At 37.3% G+C, this 13509-nt stretch overlaps 1 protein-coding gene across 3 annotated transcripts in view; it reads left to right on the top strand.

The window, feature by feature from the left end:
• The window catches only part of PCYT1A (phosphate cytidylyltransferase 1, choline, alpha), a 49862-nt gene that overhangs the window by 13387 nt on the left and 22966 nt on the right, over positions 1–13509 (top strand). For 2 of the 3 annotated variants that reach the window (XM_010834331.1, XM_010834333.1), the window contains exon 2: positions 6499–6625. In XM_010834331.1, the coding sequence (XP_010832633.1) occupies positions 6509–6625 (117 nt within the window). In that variant the 5' untranslated portion in view covers positions 6499–6508. Of the gene's footprint in view, positions 1–5940; positions 5944–6495; positions 6626–13509 lie in introns of all 3 variants that reach the window. The other variant, XM_010834330.1, reaches the window with a different exon arrangement.

Genomic DNA, 13509 nt, shown 5'->3' with positions numbered 1-13509 from the left:
ATCTTGGATGAAGCACAAGCTGGAATCAAGACTGCCGGGAGAAATATCAATAACCTCAGATATGCAGATGACACCACCCTTATGGCAGAAAGTGAAGAAGAACTAAAGAGCCTCTTGATGAAAGTGAAAGTAGAGAGTGAAAAAGTTGGCTTAAAGCTCAACATTTAGAAAATGAAGGAGAAGGAGGAGGAGGCGGCGGAGGCGTGTTGTTGTCTCGCCCACTCCCCTCCCCTGAACTCGCACCCAACGTCAGGGCGCGATGAAAAAAAAAAAAGAAAATGAAGATCATGGCATCTGGTCCCATCACTTCCTGGCAAGTGGATGGGGAAACAGTGGAAACAGTGGCTGACCCTATTTTTCTGGGCTCCAAAATCACTGCAGATGGTGATTGCAGCCGTGAAATTAAAAGACGCTTACTCCTTAAAGGAAAGTTATGACCAACCTAGACAGCATATTCAAAAGCAGAGACATTACTTTGCCAACAAAGATCTGTCTAGTCAAGGCTATGGTTTTTCCAGTGGTCATGTATGGATGTGAGAGTTGGACTATAAAGAAAGCTGAGCACTGAAGAATTGATGCTTTTGAACTGTGGTGTTGGAGAAGATTCTTGAGGGTCCCTTGGGCTGCAAGGAGATCCAGCCAGTCCATCCTAAAGATCAGTCCTGGGTGTTCATTGGAAGGACTGATGTTGAAGCTATAACTCCAATACTTGGGCCACATGATGTGAAGAACTGACTCATTGGAAAAGACCCTGATGCTAGGAAAGATTGAGGGCAGGAGGAGAAGGGGATGACAGAGGATGAGATGGTTGGATGGTTTCACCGACTCAGTGGACATGGGTTTGGGTGGACTCTGGGAGTTGGTGATGGACAGGGAGGCCTGGAGTGCTGAGGTTCATGGGGTCGCAAAGAGTCAGACACGACTGAGCAACTGAACTGAACTGATGTTTACAAGCACATACTGTGTACACAGACATTGAGCTAAGGCTTTACGTAGATTATTCCTTTTAAACCTAATCTGTTAGATGATGAAACTAAGACTTGGAGAGATAAAGAATTTGGCAAAATTTTCATGGCTAGTGATAGAAATGGACTTCATACTTACATAATATGATTTTAGGGTCTCATCTCTTTTTAATTACTGCAGTATGCATACAGTGTAAGGTTAAAGATTTTTACTTTTCTCAAAATGGAACATGAATAAAAAACTGTTGAGAAACACTGCCTTAGACATTTGGTTAGAGGTGTTTATATAAGGCAGATGGAGAGATTTTATTGAATGTATTTGCTCAACTGAAATACAGGTAAAATATGTTAGTATTACTATTATTTACCAATGGGCTTTGTAATGTGTCAATACTAATACTAATGGTTGCCTTCATTCTTACTTTGTTCATAAATTTTACATTAGCTTTAAATAACTAGTCAGATATCCTTTCTCCTGCTTCAAGTTCTCTCTCTGATATTTTATGTGTGATTTTTTAAATCTAGTGGAATAGATTCAGTGTCACAGTACATAGTGACCTCAGATATCAGTTTGACTTTAAAATATCTTTAGAACTTCCCTAGTGGTGCATTGGTTATGAATCCACCTGTCAGTGCAGGGGACATGGGTTCGATCCCTGGTCCACGAAGATTCCACGTGCCGCACTCAGGACAACTAAGCCTGTGTGCCACAATCGCTGAGCCCACGTGCTCTAGAGCCCTTGCTCTGCAACAAGAGAAGCCACCACAATGAGAAGCCTGTGTACCACAACTAGAGAAAGCCCTTGCACAGCAACAAAAACCCAGCACAATCAAAAGGAAACCAAAAAAAAAGACTGGATGTCTTAAACAACAGAAATTTTTAAATACTTTAAAATCACAATGGCGGTATTTACCTCCTTTGCTTCTTTCTAATGTGGTGATATCTACCATGTGTTTGGCTGGTTAAGTTGAATCATACAACTTAATCATACAACATGATTCAGTACTTCAAGAATTAAGCAGTTAAAAGCAAAGCAGAATTTCTGTTATGTATATTTTACCACAATGTAAACAAAACAAACAAACAAAAAGCAAAGCAAAATCAGAGTGGGGAGGGAGAGATGGATTATAAAGTGGTATGAGGAAACGAGAGTGAATGATATGTTTATCTTAATTTTGATGATTTCACAAGGGTATAATGTTGAAACTCATTAAATTATACGCTTTAAGTATACATTTATTGTATGTCAATTATACATCATTCAGTAAAGCTGAAAAAATATAGCCCACATATCCGCTCCACCCCCAACCCCTGCACACACAGAGCAAAGACTTCTGAGAAGTTCCGATAAACATGTCTTTGGATGTGTTAAGTATTTTTCTATTAAACTTTAAGAGATTTTAACTTGAAGTCATGGAAAGTAACTGGTGAGAATATGGCATGACATTTATCCCCTTGATTTATTATGGCATCCTTAAAACTCTACTTTGTAACATGAAGGAAATGTACAGGTGACTTAAATGCCACCTATTTGTAATGTCAGAAGAGAGAGGAACAGAGAAATAAAAAAATTTTTTATTGCTTAAGTTGAAAGCTTGTCAGGAAATCCTAGTAAAACTTTTCCGACAGGAAAGATCTGTACAGGTGGCAAATCAGGCAGCTTTGGAATCAGGCCAATAACCATGTTAGTTCTATTTGATTGGTCCTTGGACCTTGCTACTTTCAGTACCTGACCTTTTTATTTCACTGTTCATTTAGGCTAGTCTGACTTAAGCTTGCAAAAACTTAAGGAACTTATGCTATGGAAAGAATGTTCTTAATTGAAAGAAGAAGCAGCAGTAATGATGAGACAGTTTCTGTTACTAACAATTTGTGGATTTCTGGGAGACAGCATTCTGGTTTTCCCACTTACTAGCTGTGTGACCTCTGAATAGGTTGCTTAACCTCCCTGATCCTTAGTTTTCTCACTTGTATATTGGAACTAAAAATACCTGCTTCTCAGGTTATATGGGTTAAATGAGAATAATGTATATAAAGTACCCAGCACAGTGCCTGTCACTGGTAATATTGAAAAAAAATAGTCATTATTATGATTGTTACTGTTACTATCTTACCTCCTTGCAACACATTTAGATTGCTAACACATACTTCTTAGAATATATCATCTACACTGATTCAGAGTTAGGAAGGAGAGAGAATCTGTTTTTAGAGATCCCAAAAGACAACCTTTGATGAGGGCCTGTCTGTTTAGAAAATGATTATTGGACATTAAAAAAAAATACATTTATTAGGCTTATACTAGGTCTTAGTTGTGGCATGCAGGGTCTTCGTTGCAGTCCGTGGGCTTCTCTTGTTGAGGCCCTTGGCCTTAGTAGTTGGCTGCTCCAGCTTAGTTGCCCCGTGGCATGTGCGATCTTAATTCCCCAACCAGGGATCAAACACTCTTCCCCTCCATTGGAAGGCGGATTCTTAAGCACTGGACCACTAGGCAAGTCCCCAAGCATGTTTAAAAGTAAACTTTTTACCTTGAAAAAAAAAAGTAAAACGTTCAAAAAAGGAATATTAAAATGAAGCCCTTTATGACCCACTAAGTTTCATTTGGGCTTCCTTGGCTCAGCATAAGAATCCACCTGCAATGCAGGAGACGCAGGAGACATGGGGAAGATCCCTGGGTGGGGAAGATCCCCTGGAGGAGGGCATGGTAACCCACTCCAGTATTCTTGCCTGGAGAATCCCATGGACAGAGGAACTTGGTGGGCTACAGTCCATAGGATTGGAAAGAGTCGGACATAACTGAAGCGACTGAGCATGCACTCACACAGCTTCATACATTGATGAAATTTTGCCATATCTGCTTTACCTTTTTGTATGTAATATAAATTTTTTTTCTTTTCTTTTTTTGCCAAGGATAAGTTGCAACGATCAGAGACCATAACCCTTTGTCCCTAGATACTTCAGCATTAAAAAAAAGGACAGTCTTTTACGTAACAGTGTAATTGTCAACTTCAGGAAATTTATTTTAACATTGATACATACTATTATCTGATACAACCAATATTTTAATTTTACTGGTTGTCCTAATAACTATCTTTTATAACGATTTCTCCCCCAGTCTAGAATTATGCATTACATTTAGTTGTCATTTCTTTGGTCTTTTAACCTGAAACAGTCCTTCAGCCTTTCATTGTTTTTCATGATTGACATTTTTTTTGAAGAATACAGGCTTGTTTTGTAGAGGTTTGTCTAATTGTTGAGGTTTGTCTAATTGTTCCTCATAAGTACATAGGTTATGTGTTTTTGGCAGATAATATGACCCCAGTGCCTTGTATCAGGAAGCATTATTGGTGATGTTAATTAGCTTTAATTATTTAGGTAAGAGTTTTTTTGTTTTTTTTTGTTTTTCACTTTAAAGGTAACTCGCTTTACTTTGTAATTAATAAGTCATTGATGGAGAGAGAGTTTGAAACTGTGTAAACTCCTGTTCCCAAACAAAATTTCCCCCAGTGGTTTTAGAATCTTAAGGAGCATTTTTATATCATAAATGTGGTTTCCTCACATTGATTGAAGAAGTCTGCTTGAGAAAATAGCTTTTACTGTAAAAATTATAATACATTGTACACAATACATACTCAGTATTATTGACTGCCTGATCTTTGAGCTACCTGACACCATTTGCTGATTATATTTCTCATAATGGATTTTGTCTGCCTACTCTGAGAATTTAACAGATATTTGCAACAAAATCTTGTTTGCAAATTAGAAACGGTCATTAATTGGACTGATCAGGCATTCTTAGCAGACCACTCAGATCAGTGAGATGAGAGTAGTAAATCTGAATTCTCGGTATTTCAAAAGAATAATTAATAACAATCATGAAAATCACTCATCATCATCACTGGAAAAACTTACTAAGTATATAATTCTCTTCTTCCTTTTTATTTTAATTTGTGATGAAAGGACATTTGAATTTGAATATATGATGAAAGGAAGTTTCTGGGTGGTATTCATCTTTCACTTTAGACTCTGACATTTTTTTCATATCAGGCTAATACTTAGCCATGACTCATGAGGTGTCTCCTTCAGTCTCTAAGAATTAGGTCAGGTTTCTTGTAGATCTTGTCACATTGCTCTTTGGAATTTAGCCAGAGGAAAGAAAATAAGGCACGATTGCAATTGTTTAAATAAATATCTTATTCAGGAGGGCTTATTAGAGGCAGAGAGACAGAGTAGAAAGTCCTCATTCTGTCTAGTATTTTGTTTTGTTTACCACTTGTGTTCTGAGGATCTTTTTTCCATCTGTCATTATATCTTGGACAGAGGTGGCAGTTGATCATTGAAGTTCCTCTCTCTCTCTAATTCCTGGCTGATACCTAAAATTTTATCATTATCAAGAAATAAATTTAATTGTAAAAATTATGTCACCTAAACATAAAACAATGGCAACCCACTCCAATATTCTTGCTTGGAGAATCCCAGGGACGGGGGAGCCTGGTGGGCTGCTGTCTATGGGGTCGTACAAAGTCGGACATGACTGAAGCGACTTAGCAGCAGCAGCAGCAAACATAAAACATCAAATATTCAGAACTTTTCTGTAATAGTTGCTAAATGTTTTCTTTTAAATGAGACAACAATAAATAAATTTTCCTTGGGGGAAGAAGCCTGGGTGGGGTTTTAGTAGTTGGGGATTGTGAACAAGTTTAAGGTGCTAAGGCTCTCAAAGAGGACAGGGAAATGAGTATTGAAAAAGGAAAAGGAAAGACATTTAAAAGATACAAGTATGTTTGTTGTTTAGTTTCTAAGTTGTGTCTGACTCTGAGACCCCCCTGGGCTGTAACAGCTTGCCAAGCTCCCCTATCGCTATCCGTGGGATTCCCCAGTCAGGAATACTGGGGTGGGTTGCCATTTCCTTCTCTAGGCATCTTCCCAAACCAAGGATCAAACCTGAGTCTCCTGCATTAGCAGGCAGATTATTTACTGCTGAGCTACCAGAGAAGCTCACAAGTATACTTACTCTACAATTTTCATACCTCTAACTCTGGACAAGTAGTCTTTGAAATATACAGAGCATTTAGAATTAAGAAATCCAGACTTTGTTAACCAGTAATTGCTGATGGCCAAATTTTTTTCTTTTTTAAAAAAGACTCTTTCTCCATCTGTACCAAAGACATACCTTTCACATTTCCTTGCACCTGTAAGACCTCTAGGTGTCCTAGGGATGTGATGCAAGAGTAGTGAAAGTCTGTATAACTAACTTTCTCAGCCAGGTTCTTCCAGTGTTTTGCATGCAGTCAGGGTATGAAATAAATAGTTAGTATTGTTTGTGCAGTAATTTCCAAGCTCCAGATGATTAATTGTGGCCATTGTTCCACAGAGAGGCATTTCAGTGTTTCTACTAGAGCCTGGTTTTTGTGACGCTTTGCTCTTTTTTATCAGATGCGTTTGGTTCATCTTTGTGAAGTGTGTGCTTTTCCCTGTCATTGAGAAATTTTCTCCCCAGTGAGAAAAAAAATTCTTTTCACTTTCTATGACCAGCTAAAAGAAGATGGATACACAGAATTCAGCCAAAGTCAACACAAGGAAGAGGAGGAAAGAGATACCTGGACCCAATGGGGCAACAGAAGAAGATGGAATTCCTTCAAAAATGCCACGCTGTGCAATTGTAAGTAAGGAAGAGATTTCTTTTTGAACTCTTAACCTTGCAGGGGGAAGGTAGAAAGTGATATAACACTGATGATATCAACATTACTTCTTATCAAGTCTTCTTAAATAATGGAAAGAATGAACAGTAAGTGTGAATAGTGACTTTCCAACAGTTGTTGGAAATCTTATGCAGATTATAATTCAGAGTTCAGTTGTAAGAACTTTACACTGGAATTGAAAAAAGAATTTTAGGAAAACTTGGAGTTTGTATGTATATTAGGCAAAAAAATGATAAAATTCAAAGTAATGAAATAGAGAAATTGTAGCCCCAGGCAGTGATCTGATCTTGGTATCATCTCTTGTTTAGTTTTCTGTGTCTTACTGTCTTTTCTGTTATATCACTGCTCCACTCCATTACTAATTATATCTTAGATAAGAACCTTTTTCTACTACTGCCTACCTTATGTTCCTTTATCTCTGAAGTGTTATCTTTGTATTTCCTAACCACTTACAAACATTTGATGAAAGACTGCTTTCCAAACTCTTGATCCTGTCTCAGGTTGGTACCCTTCCTGAAACTTCCCCTGGAAAGCATATCAAAGAATATTTATAGATAATTGGAGTTATTATTGGTACACAGTGTTATGAAATCCATGTTTTAAAATCCCAGTAACAGAATCACATGTTTCTGTATTTTTGTACCTATATTAACCACTTGCCATTGATCAAACTGCAGTTTCCACTGGTTACTTTTGGAGCTTCATAACCCAGAAGGAAAAACATTTCTACTCTGACATAAGTAACAGTTGTTCCAAGCCAATATACTATCTTGAGCAGTAAAAGCAACTGGACTTCACAAATGGGAGGTTTATGCTCCAGGACTGATGTTAATGATGATGCTGAGGGCAAGTGTGTTCATTTCCTGTTTCTCTGTAACAAATAACCACAAATTTAATGAATGGTGTAAAACAATACAGATATATTATCTTATAGTTTTGGGGATTAGAAGTTTGAAATGGGTCTCAGAAAGCCAAAGTCAAGTGTTGGTAGGGCTGGAGGTTCTAGGGGAGAACTGTTTCCTTATATTTTCCAGCTTCTAGAGGTTGCCCATATTGCTTTGCTCAGGGGACCAGCTAGCAGTCACAACACTCTGACCACTGCTTTTGTCATCACATCTCCTTCTGAATCTCCTGCCTCTTTCTTTCACTTGTAAAGACTTGTGATTACATTGGATGGACATACTTAGCTATTCCAGGACAATCTATCTCAAAATCCTTTAATGACATTTGCAAAGCCCATGTTGCCATGTAAGATAGCATAGTCACAGGTTCGAGAACATAAGATGTACACATCCTTAGGAGAACATTATTCTTTATACCACAGCAGCTAAACTCAGAAAATGACTCAGCAGTCAACAAAACAGGGCATTGTTAATTTCTGAATGTTTCTTAGAGAATTCAGGTTTAGGAGATGGTGGTAGGCACAAATTCAGCATTCTCACTTGTAGTAGGGACAAGCTATAACCAAGAAGGTAATACTCTGAGCTGATCACCGTAGCCAGGAATAGACCTAAGAAGATGAATCTTAGTGGAATGGGCTCTGAGAAGAGTTAAATCTCTTGGTTTTTAGAATCTGAAGAATCTCAGTGTTTTTAGTTACTCTGCTTCATATATTCATGTCACAAATCAGTAATGGCTTGCTACCTATTTCGCATTCCTCTCTTGTATACACTGGCTATTTATCAAGGGCTGATGAGCAAAGATTCACTCACCCAAGAGGCTGGACTGACTCTAATGAGGAGTATCTGCTAAATAAACTTGTGTGTAATCTCTGCTGTACACATATGCTTTCTATCTCTGAATCTCTTTCAACTCTGTAGAAAAAACAAGATTTTTTTTCTTTTTTTCTTTACTGAGATCACAAATCTACCCATTTAAACTGTACAACTCAATGGTTTTTAATATATTCATAGAGTTGTGCTACCATCACCACAACCAATTTTAGAATATTCTTATCCCTAAAATAAGCCCCATACCCATTAACAGTCACTTCCCATTTCCTCCCAAGCTCTCACCTCTAGAAACCACTAATCTACATTATTCCTATAGATTTGCCTATTCTGGACATTGCAGATAAATGGCAATACACAATAGCTGGTCTTTTGTGGCTGGCTTATTTTACTGAATGTGTTTTCACGATTCATTAATGTGGCATATTCAGTACTTAATTTGTTTTTATTGACAAGTAACATTCCATTGTAAATCACATACTACATTTTATTTATTCTCTCATTAGTTGATATTTGGGTTGAACAAACAAGATTTTATGACATACTTACATTGTGCCTGCATGGCAGTGGTTACTGGGAGGAGAGATGTGAACATAATATAGAGCTCTGTAACTCAGATCTCAACTAGTTTTTAAAAAAAGTGCTTTCCTTGAGAGCAGGGCAAGGAATAGGATGTGTCACCAAGTATTTGGTAGCTGGGTTTGTAGGTCATGATAGAATGGATATAAAGGAGAGAAAAGAATTAAGGAGGAAAAATTAAAGGATAACTTTATGGCTAGTTTGTCTTAAAGTATAAAGAGTTTGTGCTTCTGGGTGGCTCAGTGATAAAGAATCCGCCTGCCAAGCAGGAGACGTGGGTTTGATCCCTGGGTCAGAAGATGCCCTGGAGAAGGAAATGGCAACCCGCTCCAGTATTCTTGCCTGGGAAATCCATGCACAAAGGAGCCTGGTGGGCTACAGTCCGTGGGATTGCAAAAGGGTTGGACATGGCTTAGCCACTAAACAACAACAACAGTCAGGAGAAAGTTTTTATGAAAGCAATATTGCATTTAGAAGTTCTTTCATAATTTGGAGGATAATGATGATCATTTTAAGTTTTAATTTTTAGTTATAATACTATTAGTTATAGTATTATACTATAGTAGTATATACTGCTGGGCTTCCCAGGTAGCACTACTGGGAAAGAATCCGCTTGACAATGCAGGAGACATGAGACGCGGGTTTGATCCCTGAGTTGGGAAGATACCTTGGAGGAGAAAATGGGAACCCCCTCCAGTATTCTTGCTTGGAGAATCCCTTAGACAGAGGAGTCTGGTGGGCTATGGTCCATAGGGTTGAAAAGAGTCGGATACAACTGAAGTGACTCAGCTTGCATGCATGCAGTATATACTATTAGTTATGGACTTCCCAGGTGGGGCTAGTGGTTAAGAATCCGTCTCCCAGTGCAGAAGACATAAGAGACATGGGTTTGATTCCTGGGTCAGGAAGATCCCCTGGAAGAGGGCATGCAGCTCAGTCCAGTATTCTTGCCTGGAGAATCCCATGGACAGAGGAGCCTGGTGGGCTACAGTCCACAGGGTCACAAAGAGTTGGACACGACTGAAGAGACTTAGCACGCACTGTTAGTTATAATTTGCATAAACTTAGAAATTTTATATAACATTTAGAAGCTAACCTCTTAGATTAATACAAATTAGTTAATTTTGTTGGCATAAATAAACCTGTGTTCTATAACATGGAAGAGAGAATGAGCTAATGTTGTAGATTTGTTGAGTGACTACTTGTATGTGAAACACTGTACTAGTTACTTTGCATATGTTATTTTATTTAATCCTCATAACAAACTTATGGAGCAGGTTTTACTGCCTTCCATTTTATAGAAGATGAAAGCTTTAGAAGCTTGCCATGATTTCACTGCTATTAAGTGATAGGGCTGGAATTTAGATCTAACGATTTTCGGGTCCTAAAGGCTTGCCCTTTCATTTGTACTTTGCTACCAGAGAATCAGAAGACTTGAAAGCTATAATATTCCATAGGATTCATTTGAGGTTAAAATAAAGGAGATTTGTTTTAGGAGAACATAGGTACAAAGAAATACTTGGTCCTACTTTTATAAATTTCAGCTTTTAGTGACACTTTTCTCTGAGAAGAGAATAATAGGGTGGTTTTTTTGTTTTGTTTTGTTTTTTTAAATACTACTCATTCTAACTGGAGGCAGCTCTAGACAGTTAAAGGTTTTGCTGATCTGCCATAGCTGAAGAACCTTGGGTTTCATTCTCTATACTTAGGAGGAATCGATTCAGCACAAACTCTAGCCAGAAGGGACAGCTGCATTTGCCTTCTACAAGGAAGATTGAAGAAACAGAGTTATTAAAGATAGAATACTTAATGTATCTTTTAAAATTAAGGTAAAATTCACATAGCATAAAGTTCACCATTTTGTGCTGTGCTTAGTCGCTCAGTTGTGTCCACCTCTTTGCCATCCTTTGGATTGTAGCCCGCCAGGCTCCTCTGTCCATGGGATTTTTCAGGCAACAATACTGGAGTGGGTTGCTATTTTCTCCTTCAGGAATCTTCCCAACCCAGGGATCAAACCCATGTCTCCTGATTGTAGGCAGATTCTTACCCACTGAGACATGAGGGAAGCCCAAAGTTCACTGTTTTAATCATTTTAAAGTGTACAATTCAGTGGTTTTTAACACTAAAAATTCACAGTGGTTTTAACACTAAATCACCACTGTCTAATTCCAGAATATTTTTATTACCACGGAAAGAAATCCCATACCCATTAGCAATCATTCCCTCATTCTCCCCTCCCTCTATACCCTGGCAACCACTAATCTACTTTCTCTCTCTAGGGATTTGCCTATTATAGACATTTGGTATAATCACATAATATGTGGCCTTTTTTATGTCTGGCTTCTTTTATTTAGCACAATGTTTTCAAGGCCTATCCAGGTGATAGTGCTTATCAGTACTTCATTCCTTTTTAAAAGTGAATCCGTATAGACATACTACTATGTTTATCCATTCATCAGTTGTTGGACATTTGAATTATTTCAGAGAACACAGTAAGGCTGTCTTTCATCTACACGTACTAATGTTAATAAGCATAATTTTTTCTATTTCATATATTTTATATATAAGCATTTATTTATATAAATAACTTCATTGTGATAATTCTTACACCATTATAATTCACACACACATTTTGAGTGTGCAATTCAATGTTTTTTAAAATGTTCACAGAGCTGTGTAGCCATCATCATAATACATTTTAGTACATTTTCATTACTCCAGAGAGAAACCCTATACCTGTTAGCAGTCACTCTCCATTTCTCCCCAATCCTTCCAGCCCACTGTTACCAGTAATCTATTTTCTATCCATGAACTTTCCAATTCTGAACATTGCAGATAAATGGAATCATATAATAAGTGGTCTTTTGTGGCTGGTTCTTTCACTTAGCATGATTTTTTCAAGGTTCATCCATGTTGTAGCAGGTATCAGTATTGCATTCCTTTTTATGTCTGAATGGCATTTGTTTTTTTAGTTATACTTACATGCAGCAGAATGCATAAACCTTAGGTGTACAGCTCAATAAATGTTTATATGTGTACATATCCATGTAATAACTAGTACATCCAGAAGACCCCCTCACACCCCTGCTAGTCAGTATCTGCTTTTCCAAGATTTTTTGTTGTTCTGTGGTTTCTATTCACCATAGATTAGTTTTGCCTGTTTTTGACCTTTATATAGGTGGAATCATAGAATATATCTTATTTTGTGACTAGCATATCCTTTTAGAAACACAAATTACTGTCAGATATCTCTTTGAGTACTAACTTTTAGAGGATAAATTGTTTTTTTCAATTTAATCTGTAAGTAAATCTCTTAATTACTTCAGAAAATCGCACATTTTGGTCTGTTCTTTTTTTTTTCTTATGATCTTTGTCTTTTTACTCTTTTTTAAAAATTTTATTCTATTTTTGGCTGTGCTGGGTCTTACTTGCTGTGTGTGGGCCTGGTTGTGTTGAGTGGGGGCTCAGTCTCTAGTTGTGGTGCTTGGGCCTTTCATTGTGGTGGCTTCTCTTGTTGTGGAGCACAGGCTTGAGGTGCGTGGGCTTCAGTAGTTGTGACACATGGGCTTAGTTGCCCCACAGCATGTGGGATCTTCTGGGACTAGGGATTGAACTGGTGTCCCCTGCATTGCAAGGCGGATTCTTAACCATTGGACCACCAGAGAAGCCCTCCCTGGTCTTTTCTTAACCTCTTTTTAAAAACATCTAAAAAAAGATAACACACACAAATTTCCTAAAAATGACTTTTTCTTATAGCTTTAGCATATTTTAAACTAAGTTTATATAAGTGATCTTTAAAAGAAATATATTTTCATTTTAAAACCTTATTTTAAAAATATATCCTTATCTGAAATTAAAAGTGTCTTCCAAGTTTCTGAATTTATCCCAGTCATGATGTGATCTGTGTAGAATTTAAAATTCTAAGTGAATATCGCTATAACCCAACAGAAATTTAAAAAATTGTAAGGGAATATTATGAACAACTCCATGCCAAAAAATGTGACAATTCAGGTGAAACAGACTTATTCCTAGAAAGAGCCAAATTGCCAAAACTGACCCAAGGAAAAAATAAAATGTGAATAGACCTGTCCCAATTAAAAATATTGCATTGTCTTTAAGAAAATCTTCCCACAAAAACAAAGCTGGACACAGATGACTTCACTGGTGAATTCTATCAAACATTAGAAGAAGAAGTAATACCAACCCTATACACTTTCAGAAAATAGAGGAGATAACATTTCCTAATCCATTTTATGAGACCAGATATCAAAGCCAGGCAAAAATAGAACAAGAAAAGAAATCACACTTCAAAATCCCTCATAAACTTAGATGCAAAGATTCCTAATAATATATTAACAAATTGAATCCCAGAACATATGAAAAGATTTATACAGTGTGATCAAGAAGAATCTCACTCAAGAATGAAAGATTGGCTTAGCATTCTAAAATCAGTGCATCTCATACACCATAATTAATTTAAAAAACCAAAATATGATTGTCCCTATATTGTATAAAAGGCATGTGACAAAATCCAA

This window comes from Bison bison, unplaced genomic scaffold (assembly GCF_000754665.1).
Source record: "Bison bison bison isolate TAMUID 2011002044 unplaced genomic scaffold, Bison_UMD1.0 scf7180017864032, whole genome shotgun sequence".
NCBI lineage: Eukaryota > Metazoa > Chordata > Mammalia > Artiodactyla > Bovidae > Bison > Bison bison.
This window is presented reverse-complemented; position numbering and strand designations above follow the sequence as displayed.